Source organism: Hemitrygon akajei, chromosome 27 (assembly GCF_048418815.1).
Source record: "Hemitrygon akajei chromosome 27, sHemAka1.3, whole genome shotgun sequence".
Lineage (NCBI taxonomy): Eukaryota > Metazoa > Chordata > Chondrichthyes > Myliobatiformes > Dasyatidae > Hemitrygon > Hemitrygon akajei.
The window spans coordinates 29,126,515-29,143,303 of record NC_133150.1 but is presented as its reverse complement, the minus strand read 5'-3'; the positions used below and the strand labels follow the sequence as shown (position 1 = coordinate 29,143,303).

Sequence of the window (16,789 nt, the reverse complement as noted above, 5' to 3'; positions counted from 1 at the left end):
AAAAAACAAAGGAAATCATGACAAACTCATTATGGCAAAATCATCTTAGCAAATCTCAGCCCAAAAAGAACAGAGAGAACAGTTGTTTCCCCAAACCAGACTTGTCAAAGCAAGTACCTTGGGGGCCACAGCAGGAATCAGTGATTGTAGATACTGTAATTGAGATATTTCCTGTTGTTTAATAAGCACAAACCATGAAACTGCTCTTTGTTACTGTGTCTCATGCTTCAAGCAAGTCAATCTCAACACAGCCTGAACTCTGGCAATGTGCCCATGCCTTCAACATAAGCAGGTTTTTAAGTTCACTGTCTCTCCTGCCCCTGTTCTCTTCCCCTGGGATTTTCACTTCCAGGATGAAGCCACTGATTAAGATTGTGATACTTTTGGATATGTCATCACTGGCCTCTGGCAACAGGACTGGATGGAGGAGTGCTCACTTTTAAGATGGCGTATTAAATCAGGATTTCACTTACTTGACGCCAAAGTAACTTTCAAATGGTGGTTAGGGAAGGTGAAATTGCAGTGCAATGCACTTTTGAGAAGATGCTACGTGGAATACTTTGACGTCTGAATTTTGAACGGGAGTCTTGCTATTTACATGCCAGAAGAGAATGATAGGTCAGGTGAGGGTGCAAAACTGTTACATTTCCATAACCGGTGTCTGATCCTCACTATGAACATAGAACTTACCTTATTTCATCATCATTAGGGAAGTTTGATGTCAGATCAAGGACACCTTACTTCAAAAGTTATGTCTCTACATAAATGCGGCGTATTTTCAAAGCATGGTAATGCTTCCCCGATCTTACACCCTCAAACAGTAACTCCAATCCTAACACGGTGACATTTCCATTTCTCGCCAGCCCTCCATGATACCATAAGACATAGGAGAGGAATTAGCCTCTTTGGCTAATTGAGCCTGTTCTACCATTCCATCATGGCTGATTCATTATCCCTCTCAACCCCATTCTCTCCGTAACCTTTGACACCCTTACTCCTGTGATGTCAATGCGTGAAGCAATCAACCTGTGATGATTTGTGTCTAATTATAAGTAATTTCATGTGCTGATGTGCCCTAGAACTGTGCCAATACAGACAATTTCACTTCATCAAACCATTAAACCTTCAACTGTAGAAGGAAACCATTCAGGTTCTATTTTTAACCAATCCAAAATATCACATTACAACTTCCCTCAAAATGTTCTGCGAAAATTCTGATTGATCCTACTGTTCCATCTTCCATTTCCACATATCAACAGGAACCTATCAGATTGTGTCCTGTTCCGTTCCAGTCCTGTATTAATCCAAGCTTCTTGAATGCCTGCACTTTCCTTGGTTTTAAAACAATTAGTAATTTTCCTTTTAAAGATGCAATGATATCCATCTAAGCAGTTTTAGCTTCCTTACATAAAGAACTCCTCTCAGAAACAATTTGACATAGAATGACTAGGAGAGGTTCAGCAGGTCTCACTGGAGAAAGGAAGGTGATCTCATTTTTGGACAGAATCAAACAGACGAGGTACAGGATCAGACATGATCTTATTGCCTGACAGAGCAGGCCAGAGGAGGTTTTAGATGGTTCCTGATTTTATTTCTTGTGCTCTTACAAAACATTCTGGTCTAAAAAAGCCAGTATGTAAGAAAAGAAAAAAATCTCCTAAACTCTCTCCAAATTCTCTTTAAATCTATGAATCTATGTGTTTTTTCACCTCACCTACTCAAATGGGTACAGTTTAAGCATCACAAGTTTCTCGTGATTACAGTATTTTTTTTCCCCCCGGCATCTCTCTGGTGCATCCAAAGTCTTTTACAGCCTTTCTAAATGGGGCAAAAAAACACCCCCTGCACACAATACTTTAACTGTGGCTGAGAAAATGTCATGTAAAAATTTATCACAACTGATTTACTTCTGTATTATTTTTCCATTCAAAATTAATTTGGCCTTTCACATGGATTAATTCACTTTTATCCAAACAATTAGTCACTCCTTCATAAATTTCACTACTCTAGCAAACAAAGCTTGGCTTCAATAAATTTATGAGCCACAAACAGTCTGTTCGAGGAACTCATCAAGTTGAGCAGGATCAGTTTTGAGGGAAGAATTCAAAGGTTCATTTTGTTTTCTGATCTTTGTCTTCTCCAGATAGCCAAGAAATATAGAAAAACCAGGGGAGTTGTTTAAAAGCCATCACTTCCCCCCTCACGGACACAATAAAGAAAAAGAAACGGAACTCACAAACCCTGAACACGCCCCCGCAACATGAAAAAACTAACAAATTGTCCCCCAACATGAAAAAACTAACAAATTGTCCACAAACCTCAAACCCCCAAACCTGAAAAAAAAGCGACGGTAACATCAAATCCCCAGCCCCCTCCCTCACAGAAAAAAAGCGACGATGACATCAAATCCCCAGTCCCCTCCCTCACAGAGAAAATAACAACGATGACATCAAATCCCCAGTCCCCTCCCTCACAGAGAAAATAACGATGACATCAAATCCCCAGCCGCCTCCCTCACAGAAAAAAAACAGCGATAACATCAAATCTCCAGTCCCATCCCCCACAGTAAAACAGTGATGATAACATCAAATCCCAAACGCCTCCCTCACAGAAAAAAACCAGCAACAATAACATCAAATGCCAAACCCTTCTTTCACACACAAAACCTATCAGATTTGCCCACGCAGAAAAGCGCCAACAAACACCAACATCAGACCCCAAATCCCCAACTTTTCACATAAAAAGTAACGTGTCGCCAACCGCCAGTCGGCAACAAGAAAGAAAACACCAAAATCTGAATGAGACCATTAGAACGTACAGTCCAATAATCACATAAATCTCAGAATATGAAACCATTTTTCTGTCAGCTTTCGAGGTTGTATGAACTTGGTCATGAAGAGTGACCGCCATGTCAGGTCTGAATGTGAATGCTGCCGACTTGGCTACCAACCCCGTGGCCTCCATTGAGAGCAATTGCTGACCTCCTCTGCATTCACCTTGAATCTTCAATCTCCCTCGACGCTTCAAAATGGAGTCACTCATGACCCTGTGGCACGTCTCTGGTCTTTTCCACAAGTCAGCTCATGTTCTTGGTCCTCTTTGGTCACCATCTCCGCTCTTCTCCAGGAGGCATCTCTCCGGACACAGCAGAGCGCCAGATCATTCAATCAAATTCCAAACTGCACCTCACAGGCTCCACCAGTTGGTGTCACACAATCAAGACAAAGAGAATAAGCAGAAGATGTAGAGAAAGTGAAATAATTGAAGCGATTGGCTATGTGGAAATTGTCAACTAAGAAATCGTTGTTCACTAGCACCATCTTGACTGAAATTGTTGATATTTTGAGTTGAAATCCTGAAAATGGGGAGGTGAAACTCTTGTGTCTCCTTTAGTAAATTCATGCTGCCTGACTTGATTTAATCATTAACTCTTAAGTGCTTGTACTTACTTCAAATGATAGATTTTGCTTTTGTCTAAAATGGTACTAAGCTATCTTGCCTAAGGTACTTGCCTAAATCATTCTCACACCATGAAGCATTTCAGTGGTAGTTTTCAGTTCAGGACAATTTTATTATCCAAGAATCAATGACAAATTGTGATAAAGGATGGTAGAGTGTCTGGGTGGAGATAGGTATTGGGGAACTATAAGATTGGAAGCTGTGCAGTGGATGAAATCTTGTAAGTGATGAAATCAGTTATGGTATGAAAAACCTGTGGCCTGATCGTCTTTGGTGGGGTCGTGGACAAGGTACGAGGAGGTGTTCAAAGGAAGAGGCTCAAGGAGAAATGTCGAGTGTCCATTTTCTTCCACAGATTGTGCTCAACATGCTGGGTTCCTCCTGCAGTTTCCTTTTCACAGGAGATAGTAAAACATGAAACATGTTTTATTACTCTCTTCTGTACCTGAGGAAGTCTACCTATCTACCTTGGGGTTGAGTAACTCGGACAAATTATCTTTTAGTAGTTCTGAAGTTGTCCATCATGTCCAATGATGGCAGAACCTGTGCAGGAGAGATTTTAAAGTGGTAAAGCCGTTTCACTGGGCAGTTCCTCTCCCTTGACCTCAGAAGCCCATGTCCAGTGGTATGACCACGCAACACAAACTGGTCTTATTTGATTGCAGTGGATGACATCTTCTGTACCTTGCCCCGCCCTTCGCTCTCCATGGTGCCCTGCAGTACCACCTTCCTGGCTGTTGGATCTCATTGTAGATCTCATCCGCCTAGTCCGCCGGAGCTGACTTTGGATGCTGGGGCAGCCATGTCCCTAGTTCTAACAGAAGTTCCTCTTTATTCCTACAGGTGAGCCTCACTGTGATGAACAGAAGACCCATCACCATGTTAGATTCCAGAAGTTTCTGCCGACAACGGGTAGAGTGTGCCGAGTCACCAGGCTATCCAGCTTTCTCAGCGTGTGCGCTAACAGGATGCTGTCTGATGCTTTACAGCTTCTACCATGGGACCAGTATTCCAGGGGCTTTGGATTAATAAACTAGACAATGAGATCTTCAATCATACCATGACAGTTTGACAGCTTGAATTTAATTTAAAGAAAAATGATCATGAAGCAATTAGATTATCATAAAAATACACGTGGTTTCTTAATGTCCTTTGGAGGAGGGAACATATTCTCACCACACTCCACAGTCTTTATATGACTTTAGTTTAACACTAACGGGAAACTTTCAGTTAAAGTGGCCCTAGCAGGCACATTCCGTCCATCAACAATCTTTCCCTTTATCTCTATCCCTAACAGTGACCCGCCATTATTCCCACACAGCACCCCTTCCTCCAAACTGACATTTACTCAGGTATGGTCATGACATGGAGAACAGACTTTCAATTAAAAATTAGCGTTACATGTTGTGTATACAGCGAAACATACAGTGAAATGCATTGTTGCGTCAATGACCAACACAGTCCTGATGAAGGGTCTTGGCCCGCAATCTCGACTGCACTCTTTCCCATAGATGCTGCCTGGCCTGCTGAGTTCCTCCAGCACCTTCTGTGTGTTGCTTGGATTTCCAGCATCTGCAGAGTTTCTCTTGTTTGTGACTGAGCATACTGTACACACGGCGTCAACGTAGCATGCCCATAATGTACTAACCCTAACCCATATATCTTCGGAACCGGAGCACCCAGAGGAAAGCCTCACAGTCACGGGGAGCATGTATAAACTCCTCACAGACAGTGGTGTGAACTGAACCTCGATCGCTGGTGCTGTACAGCATTATCCTAACTGCCATGCCACCCAGATTTTCAGCCAGAAACCCAAGCAGCATACTAACGAATAGATTTATATCAGACATCCTGTTTAACTACAAAAATATCCAGAATAAGTTATCAGTGTACATCAGTTAGAAAAATCCTTTGGACCTGCAGGCATTTACTCTGGGCAGATTACTGCTATAATATCTATCACATTTTAAAGATTTTCAAAGTGAATTTTATCGCATACATACATAATCCTTCCAGCTGTCAAAGGTAACAGCTAATCAAAGTTGATTGCATCACTTGCCATGCTTTAAAACTAAGTCTATTTTTTAAGTCTTGTTCTTTGCATTGCGTCCTGCTAGCTACCCAGGAGAGCGTCAAGACATTCCCTCTGTGGTGCACACTGCGTTTGCCTGCAGACAGGCAAGCCATTTTTTGCCACTTGCCGGGAGGTATAATAATATTCAAGAACCTGGAGCAATTCAAGTTTCCTGCCAAATGCAGCCACATTGAAAAGGATATTTTGGCAAATGGCTACTTTCATGGAGATTGGTATGAAAGAATGAATGCAATTCAAAGGACTATTAATCAGAGCCATGCTCTACAGTAGGATTTTCTAAGCATCAACATGTGTCACTGTTTGACAAACAGTGACAAAGAGGTAAAATTGCCAACACTGCAAGTTTGAAATGGACAGTATAACTTTTTATTGCTGGGCTGTCCAAACCAATTTTCAAGCATGCAGAAAGGACTCCAATTTTCTCACCACATTAGGTTATGATTAGTCAGCTGGGGCATCACTTTGGCTAGTTCAATGATTGTCAGCAGGTCCAGTATTAACTCCTGCGAGTAGTGACCAGCTGGAGCACAGCATTGGTATTCTGTCGATTTCCTCTGCTTTTATCTGTTACCATGAACATTTTCTACTTCAAGGGCTTACGAATTCCATTTTGAAAGTTAGTATTAAATTTCCCTCCACAAAATTTCCATGCATTGTATCCAAGGTCACATTGACTTGATCGCTTTCAGACTTCTGAGGGATGGAAAATGAGTATGTCGAATTGTTTCTATTGTTTAAGAGCCATTGAGTCATCAAAAACTACAGAACTGAAAAGGCCTCTCGGCCCATCTAGTCCATGCCGAGCTATCATACTGCCTAGTCCCAACCATAGCCTGCCATACCCCTTCCATCCATGTACCTATTGAAACTTCTCTTCAACATGGAAAGTAAAACTGCATCCACCACCTGCGCTGGCATCTTGTTCCACATTCTCAGCACCCTCTGAGTGAAGAAGTTTCCCCTCTAAACATTTCATCTTTCACTCTTAACCTATGACCTCTAGTCATAGTCTCACCCAAACTCAGTGGAAAAAGTCTGCTTGCATTTACCCTGTCTATACCCCTGATCACTTTGTATAACTCTATAAAATCTCCCCTCAATCTTCTACGTTCAAGGGAATAAAGTTCTAACTCATTCAATCTTTTCTTATCACTCAGGTCCTCCAGTCCTGGCAACATCCTTGTAAATTTTCTCTGTGGTCTTTTGATCCCATTTTTATCCTTCCTGTAGGTAGGTGACCAAAACTGCACACAATGCTTCAAATTAGGGCTCACGAAGGTCTTACACAACTTCAACATAACATCCTAACTTCTGTACTCAGTACTTTGATCTATGAAGGCCAATGCGCCAAAATCTTTCTTTCCGACCCTATCTACCAGTGTATGCCACTTTCAATGAATAACGGACCTGAATTCCCAAATCGCTTTCTTCCCCCGCACTCCTCAGTGCCCTACCGCTCACTGTGCAAGACCCACCCTGGATGGTCCCCTCAAAGTGCAACATCTCAAACGCCTGCACAAAATTCCATCTGTCATTTTTCAGCCTGTTTTTACAGCTGATCCAGATTCCACTGCAAGCTTTTAGTCTTCCTCACTGTCCGCTACATCACCGCTGATCCCTGCAGCACTCCATTAGTCACAGGCCTCCAGTCAGAGGGGCTGCCATCTACTACAACTCTCTGGCTTCTCCCACTAAAGCCAATGTCTATTCCAATTTACTACCTTATCTTGAATGCCAATCAACTGAACCTTCTTGACCAACCTCCCTTTGTCAAATGCCTTGCTGAAGTCCACGTAGACAACATCCACAGACTTGCCTTCATCGACTTTCCTGGTATCTTCTTTGAAAATCTCTATAAGGTTGGTTAGAGACAACCTACTATGCACAAGTTCACGCTGACTATCCCTAATCCGTTCCTATCTATCAAATGCTCATATATCTGGTCCCTTAGAATACCCTCCAATAATTTCCCACTACTGATGTCAGGCTCACCAGCCTTTAACTTCCTGGTTTATTCTTAGAGTCTTTCTTAAACAGCGTAACAACATTAGCTATCTTCCAATCCTCCGGTACCTCAGCTGTCACAAAGGATGATTTAAATATCTCTGCTAGGGCCCCTGCAATTTCTGCTCTTGCCTTGTATAGCATCCGAGGGAACATCCTGTCAGGTTCTGGGGATATGTCCTCAGGATAGCAAACACCTTCTCTTCGGTGATCTCTAGTTTAGACGGTTCCTGACCTTGCTGCTGCTTTGCTTCACTTCTATAGACTATTTCCCAAATAAGTACAGATGCAAATAATCCATTTAAGATCACTCCCATCTCTTTTAGCTCCATGTATAGATTACCATTCTGATCTTCCAGAGGACCAGTTTTGTCCGCTGCAATCCTTTTGCTCTTAACATATCTGTAGAAGCCCTTTGGAATCACTTTCACCATGTCTGCTAGATCAACCTCGTGCCTTCTTTTCGCCCTCCTGATTTCTTTCTCAAGTGTTCTCTTGCATTTCTTATACTCCACAAGCACCTCATTTGTTCCTACCTGTCTTTACCTGCTATGCACATCCCTTTTTAAAAAAACCAGGGCCTAATATCTCTTGAAAACCAAGGTTTCCTAACGATTTATCCTTACTTTTTATTCTGGCACATACATGCAAGCTTTGTAGCCTCAAAATTTCACTTCCAAAGGCCTCCCACTTCTCAAGTACTCCTTTGCCAGAAAACAGCTTGTCCCAATCCACACTTGCCAGATCCTTTCAGATAACACCAAAATTGGCCTTTCTCCAACTTAGAATCTCAGCCTGAGGACCAGACCTACCCTTTTCCATAATTACCTTGAAACTAATGACATTGTGATAACTAGATGCAAAGTGTTGCCATACACAAACTGCTGTCACCTGCCCTCTCATTCTCTAATAGGAAATCAAGTATTCCACACTCTCTCATTAAGACTTCTATGTATTGATTAAGGAAACTTTCCTGAACATATCTGACAAACTCTATCCCATCTAGTCCTTTTATAGTATGGGAGTTCCAGTCAATGTGTGGAAAGTTAAAATCTCCTACTATCACAGACTTATGTTTCTTCCAACAGTCTATGGATCTCTCCAAAAATTTGTTCCTCTAAATCCTGCAGACTGTTGGATGGTCTATAACATAGCCCCATTAATGTGGTCATATCTTTCTTATTCCACAGTTCCACCTATAAAGCCTCACTAGATAAGTTCTCTAGTCTGGCTTGACTGGGCACTGCTGTGACATTTTCCCTGACTAGTATCACCACTCTTCCCCTCTATAATCCCTCTAGTTTATCATGTCTAAAACAAAGGGACCCTGGAATATTGAGCTGCTAGGCCTGCCCCTCCTTCAAGCAAATTTCACTAATGGCTCCAATATCATAATTCCATGTCTTGAACCATGCCCCGAGTTCATCTGCCTTTCCTGCAATACTTCTTGCATTGAAATACATACAGCTCAGGACGTTAGTCGCACCATGCTCAACCTGTTGATTCCTGAATTTGTCTGAGGTCTTAACAACATCTGTCTGCACAACCTCTCCACTATCTGTTCTGGCACTCTGGTTCCCATTCACATCATGAATTGCCCCTTCTACTACACACTGAAGGACATTCACAATCTCAATGTGAAGCTCAAGGCATAATATTTTTAATTCTGTTGTCATTTGCAATAATTCTCCTGAAAGATTCCTTCTTCCTTGCAAAGATCTTGTGTTTTCATAACATGCTTGATTGATGACAGTCTCTGCAGCTTTCAGTTAACACTCTCACAATTCACGGTATTTATATTTAGCAAAAGGAGTCAGGCTTTGGCAGCAAGGAGCCCAAAATTGTTTTGAGAATGAAGTAGTTGCTTTGATCTTTCTTCCCTTTTCAGTCCTGATTCCAAACTCAACTATCAAACAATTTACTCAACTAAGACACAAGGCTCCATGTTGCTCTTAAGTCCCCATGAAAGACAGACTGAAAGCTTGCGTGAGGGCATAAGTAAAGCTACCCACAATACTTATTTCTCTCTCTCTCTCCTACTCACATCCAACCTATCCCTTACACATTCACTCCTTTTCTCCTTTCCTTATTTTTCCATTTCCTTTCAAAATTTCTCCTTACATCTTGCACAGCAACATAATACAGCTGGCCCTCCTTATGCGCGAATTCAACCAACCGCGAATCGCGAAAACCCGGAAGTGTTCTTCCAGCACTTGTTGTTCGAGCATGTACAGAGTCTTTTTCTTGTCATTATTCCCTAAACAGTGCAGTACAACAACTATTTTACATAGCATTTACATTGTATTAGGTATTATAAGTAATCTAGAGATGATTTAAAGTATACGGGAGGATGTGCGTGGATTAGCGTGGATTGGGATCGAAAAAAATCATAAGTTCTCTTACTAAGTAACTCAGAACAGGTACATCCGGTTTTATTTAGCATCAGTTAGTCAAAAGTTTGGCTTAGTATATAGTATATATTTTACATTTCTATGCATATAAAACACTTAAGGACGTATATTTCAGCACTGGGCTCGGGAACTTCCGTTCCCGGGTTCGATCCAGTGACAGACCACTCCCAAGTGCGCTCTCCACCATGCCGGGTTGATGTGGAGGATCAAAAACCCAAAACCCCAAAACCCAATTATTAAACAACTGCGTTGCTTAGTAATAAGTGTAGCTTTCATCGGGGCAGAGCCTTTCTCACCTTATCCTTTACCATTGTTCCGATCATTGACCAACGTAGCCTAATGCTTTTACAATGACTGATGGTGTTTCACCTCTTTCTGATCGCTTTATTATTTCCACTTTATTTTCAATCATGATCGTGATTATTTTCATGAACAGTAACAGTGCGGATTCAGAGCTCTGCCGCCGGGTCCTAATGTCCACCGCACTGAGACAGGTTAAATAAGGTCTGGGTTCCGCTGTGTCCTAAGGTCCACCGCATTGAGACAGGTTGAATAAGGGACTTGAGCATCTGTGAATTTTGGTATCCGCGAGGGGTCCCGGAACCAATCCCTTGTGGATAAGGAGGGCCGACTGTACAAGTTGAGGATTTGTGCCATATACTGAAATGGTGCTGCTTTTTTAATTGCCCAGTATTGACAAAAAGCAGAAAGAGAAACAACAGCAGTTCCAGGTTGTCCAGTGAGGTACTGAGACACTCAAATCAGAATTGCTCGGTGGCCTGTATTGATTTAGTTCAGTAGAGGCGAGTTATCAAAATTGGTCTCCGTGAATTTTTGGCCTTAGGGAGGGTCATCTGTGGAAAATAGGTAAGGGTTGATTCCAACTTATTCTGAAGTCACTGTTTTCCTTTTTAACCATCATGGTCTAACCTCACTCATTTGAGTAACCACCAAGTGTTACAGGCCCCATCAAATCTGTTAAGAGTCTTTGCTCTGAGAAAAAACTCTGTCTAATGTGGTAGATGAAATTTTCCTTTCTTAGAATATAAATCTTTTCTCTAACTTCTTTCAAAGGCATGACTTCCTTCCAGAAATTAGGAAAGAATTTGATGAAATATAGTCCAAGCAGTCTTTTTTATAAACGTACAAGAACATCAAAGCTATTGTACTGTAAGCAAGTAATCATGGATCTTCAGGTATGTAACTACTCTCTTTACATGTCCTGCCACTTCTAAAGAGATTATGGGAGGAAATTTTTACAAAAGCAGCGTGAGCGTTCAGCAAGAAACCTACCAATTTACAGAGAGTAACACACACAAAATGCTGGTGGAACACAGCAGGCCAGGCAGCATCTATAGGGAGAAGCACTGTCGACGTTTCGGGCCGAGTCCCTTCATCAGGACTAACTGAAAGGAAAGATAGTAAGAGATTTGAAAGGGGGGAGGAATGCAAAATGATAGGAGAAGACCGGAGGGGGTGAGGTGAAGTTGAGAGCTGGAAAGGTGATTGGCAAAAGGGATACAGCTCTCAGCTTCACCCCACACCTATCATTTCGTATTTCCCCCTCCCTCTCCTACTTTCAAATCTCTTACTATCTTTCCCTTCAGTTAGTCCTGACGAAGGGTCTCGGCCCGAATCATCGACAGTGCTTCGCCCTATAGATGCTGCCTGGCCTGCTGTGTTCCACCAGCATTTTGTGTGTGTTGCTTGAAACTCCAGCATCTGCAGATTTCCTCGTGTTTACAATTTACAGAGAGTGGCAGGTTCAAGGGACATGGCGGTGCATTTTAGCTGAGGATTATCAGTGTAAATCAGGATACTGATGTGAGTTTCTGAATAGCTACATCTGGAGAGGCAAACAGAAGAGGAGAAATCATTCTAGCCTTCCTGAATTTAATAAGCAGTTCGACTTACACGTTATAGTATCTACTGATGAACTGTGACCTCCGGTCTCGTTCTCTTCTTCCCGCTCATTGAAGGGTGCAGTATCCTCTCTCAACAACGCGTGGTCTTCTCCATCTTCATTTTCATTCCCTGCAACAAGATTTGAGTGTATTATTTTAAAAAGAGATTGAGTCACTTTCACAATGGTGCTTTTGTACTATTGACTATAGCTTTCCTCTACAAAAGCAACAACACTTCAAAAGTAAGTAATTAGCTGCAAAGTATATTAGGACATCCTGAGGTTATGAATGGTGTCACATAGTTCACATTCCTTCTTTGAATTATGTTCAGGTCACCCTGTGAGTGAAACGAGAGATGAAATGACCCCTATCTGGGTAAATATTTATGATATCACAGCCCACACACAGTATGAACTGGACTTTAAGGGAGGCAGAATTGTGAGCAAAGATTATTCTGTCCTCATGATCCACAAAATCAAAACATGAGAAATTTTAATGTGAGTTTTTAGATTAATTTAAACACATCATTAATCTTATTTATTTTTCAACCCCTGGCAATTTTGCAAAAACACAGATACAACTTCATTAACCAATGAACATATTTAGGTTGAAAATCATCCTTGTTCCGAAGGAGAAGGATGAAGAAACCCACACTAGACAATGCCAAGAACCACCATTAAGTTCATTCCAAATAAATAACAAAAAAAATCTAAAAATGGTTTATTTACTTGTTGTAGGTTATTTGAGGGCAACAGTAAATAAACATTCCTGTGGCTCTCAAAGACTCTTGTTTATTTTAAAACTATTTTATCTTAAGCTTGCACTCAACCTAAATTAGGAGCATGTCAGAATTTTGCAGACTATAATTGCTTACACAGTAAGAGCAATCTTTCCAAATCATTCCTAACGGCTCTTTGCCACAAATGGTTGCTGGGGACACAAGAGAATTCCCTGTACCCAGCATTGTTGGATGGCTTGTCAAATGAATAATTTCCTTCACAGTTACTGGATCACAATATGTCCACGTCAGGCTCTACCACAACTAGTAGATCTGTTATGTGAGACAATAGGCTAGAAATTCTGGCACTGCTGATCCTTCCTAATATTTGTACCATTGGTCCATTAGTGCCCACTGAACCCTAGGTTTTCAAGCACAGAAGGAGGAGAAGGCTGAACAAATTCTGAAGAAGCTGTGCTTGGTTGACAGTTTGAGGTTTCTACACATTGACAGATAATTCGAATTTGGGAGCAACTTCTTCACACAGAGAGAGGTAAGTACATGAAACCTAGAGCTACATACACTAGTTGAAACAGAGACCACAGATAGCATTAAATCATGTCATGACGTAACTCCGAAGGAGAAAGAAACAGTGAAACAGGGGAAGTTGGAAAGAAGAGCACACAAAGACTAAAGGAGACCATTTGGCTCTCTGTGTTGATGTCAGGAAAGAAAGAGACACACAAGCAGTTCCCACATCCCAGTCTCCAAGCTGGGGTTGCTGATTATGATATACTACAAGTTTATCCAGGCAATTTGAAATTCACTTTTCAGGCAGTAAATTTCAGACTCCAAATATGTCTTTGGATAAAAACTCTTCCCTCAGCTTCTCTCTTTCTACCAGTTACTTGAACTTGTGTGTCTTTATTATGACCTTACAGCCAATGGAAGTTGCTTTCTGATTATTCTGTCTGGGCCCCTCATTCAATAACACATCTCAATTGAACGCTCCTCAGCTTCCAGTATTCCAAAGAGAACAATCCTACCAGAGTCAATATCACCACAAGGTTCAACTTCTCTGGAAATGGCAACATTTTCTCTCTCATGCCTCATTCCCATGGTTTGGTGACCAGAACCATATGTGATAGTCTTGTCATCCAGCTACTATTCATATGAAGCTGATATGAATTTCCTGTTCTCATATGCTTCAGCTGCTAAGAGTAAGCATTACATATGCTTTGTGTACAGCTTATCTGTCTCATGCAACTTTCAGGGATCTGTGGAAAATGCCTACAGATTTTTCAATTTCTCTGACCTATTCAGTTTCCTACCTTTTAATTGGTCCCCCCACCACCTACTTTCCTCTGCCATCCCCAAATAGATTTTCTAATTTGAGTAATTTTCTGTTTGGATTCTTTTTTTCTGTTTCCAGTTAAACATCTCCTCAGAGCTTAAAGCTTTCTTGGGGTCTATTATCTACAAGGCCATTTTTGGTATTATCTGCAAATGATTTAATGATGATCTCCACAAGTATCTAAAGCACTGATACCTCACACAAAGCTACAGGCCTGGAACTAATCCTTAAAGAAGCCCAATGCACACAGCTTTCTCATCACTTCAGTAAAAGACTTGATTGGAGTGGAGAGAGGTTTATGTGGTGTATACTGTTTCAGTTCAGTGGGATGTGTCTGTGCTGTGGATTCTGTGTAATTCTATGCAACCATTTATCTCTCCACAGCTTTCTGCAGACCAAACCTCCATCAGCAGTAAAAACGGTCTGTAGGCTGAAGCAACACAGTCTGATATTTGTGCTCCTGCTATTTATCTGTTTTCTGTTCCAGTGTTCATTTGTGGAAATGTGACAAAAGCGTAAATAAACCTGTGCAAATATGAGTGTTGTGTGTGAGTAATGAGTCACGTAACCTCAAACAGGAGCCTCACCATGAAGCTGTCTGAATCCAATCTCCAAGTATAAATATGCACATTGCTGTTTGCTATTAACCCAGATGCTGGAGGATGACATTAATAGCACAGCAAACAGATTCAGGGTTTAAACTGAACTATTTTACCAGAAGGATAGCAATACAACAAAAACTCTGGCAAGGGAATTGAAAAGGGCATTCTGACCCATTCAGCTATCTTCACTGATGAGACGAGTACAATTTATGCTTCACTGACTTTCTCTAATTTACTTTCACTCCTAAGGGAAGTGCTTGGCTGTTGGGAAAACTTCCAAGGGCAGAAAAGTCTACAAAATAGTAAAAGGTGAAATAAAATAGAATACGTATGGAAGGATGGGAACTCTATTAGCAAGGGACACTTTCTGAGAGAATGACTTACGAATTAGGAAAGAGTACTGATGTCGATTGTATTAAAAGGCTTGTGTTTGTTTGAAAAAGGAGAAGGGGAAAAATAGAGAAGGTGGGGTTGAGGTAGGTAGGTGGGATTGATAGACGTGTAGAGGAGGAAGGTAGGTGGGTTGATGTGGTGGAAATGAGAACTGAGGAACATGGTGAGAAGAGGGGAAGTGGGCGCTGTGGTAACGGTAGAGTTGTGAGACTGCGATGTCTGGCTAAGGTCAAGGTTTATGGTAAGATTTATGTGGGATCAGGGGCTTTCGGGAGTAGGTGGGATAGGCAATGACCAATTTATCACTCATGAATGCTGGATTTATACACTGTTTCTTGCATTGACCCACAAATTAACAGTGAATTGAAATTATTCAGACAACAATTGCACTCGTTTGTAATCCCTAGGCTTCTAGCCTAGTGTGCAATTTCTAAACTACATGACAACGCTAATATAGGTGTGTGAAGAAACTTTGAGCCGACATTCGACTCCATTTCATTGAATAAAGCATCCGTTAATCACCGATTAAAGCATTAAGGAAAATTGAGACATCGAGGCAGATACGGAAGGTGAGTGAGAGTTCAGCGCTGACTGCGTGCCTTTTGATCACTGCTGAGAAGGAGCCTGTGAGCAGCCGATCACTGTGTGGCTCTCAGTGGCAGACGGGTAGGCCTCTGCCTCGTGTGGTGTCCCTCTCTTTCGACGAGTGTCGGTGATATCGGACGACGATATCGTGGCTCTGCACTTATGGATTGGGCGACTGCATTTACGGAATCTGGACTTTGTTAGACACGGCTTTTATATCCTGTGATTTTTAATTGTCTTTTCCTTTTCTGTTTCGTTGTGTGACATGAAGGGTTTGGGAGTTGATGTTCTGTTGACTTCTGTTAGTTTTCTTGTGTGGGGGAGGGATTGCTTGGGAGCCAATGTTCTTGCTCTGTTTTGTGTGAAGGGAGGGGTTTTGGGGGTTGATGGTCGGGATGCTGTTGTTTTTTTTGCAGTTGGGAGTGGGTTTGATGTTTCTCTCTGAATTACTTTCATGTTCTTTCTTTGTTTCATGGCTATCTGGAGAAGATGAATCTCAGAGATGTATATGGATGCATATTTTGATAGTAAATGAACCTTTGACGGTCTGCTGCTTGTCTCAGCACTGTCCATCGGGTACGGTCATGGTATAGCAGTTTTACAACCAGACCAGTTACTGATCCAGTGGTATGGATCAACAGTTCAAAGACCCACCTAACACTCCAGCTGTGAAATTTACATTCACTTAGTAATGTGGAATTTTTTTTTAAAACACCATTGCACAACTACCTAGTTGTTTTAATAACGCATGTGGGTAGGCCGAAGGGGAAATAACCTGTCATTCGTTCTTGATGATCCTAAACCAACCAATGAAGTTGACTCCTAATTGCCCTGTGAAATTAATTTGCAATCTACTGAGCTGTACTGTTACTGCTAAATTAAAACTCCCTTCTCGTCTCACTCTTCTCTTTCCTGCTCTCCGCCCGCTCTTCTCTCTCTTCCCTCCCCCAACCATTCGGACAGAAATGTTGGCTCTTTATTACTCTCCATGGAGGTTGCCTGACCTGCTGAGTTCCTCCAGCACTTTTTCTGCGTTGCTCTGGATTTCCAGCACCCGCTGAATTTCTTGTGTTCTAGAACAAATCTGATCCGATCATTTTTCATTAACTCCAACCTGAATTTAGGAGAGGCAGTGTTGCTTCCGGCACAGTAAACCTTGCAAAGTCATCTTGCAAACATCTGAGGATTGGTGCCTAATCTGGGCAAGCTGCCGTACACGAGTCATCACAGCCTGTCATACTCAGAAACAAGACAGACCCACCAG

At 41.7% G+C, this 16,789-nt stretch overlaps 1 protein-coding gene across 1 annotated transcript in view; it reads right to left on the bottom strand.

The window, feature by feature from the left end:
• mdfi (MyoD family inhibitor) overlaps nt 1-16,789 on the bottom strand; it is a 114,241-nt gene that overhangs the window by 49,012 nt on the left and 48,440 nt on the right. The window contains exon 2 of the mRNA XM_073030527.1: nt 11,884-12,003. Within this exon, the coding sequence (XP_072886628.1) occupies nt 11,884-12,003 (120 nt within the window). The remainder of the gene's footprint in view (nt 1-11,883; nt 12,004-16,789) is intronic.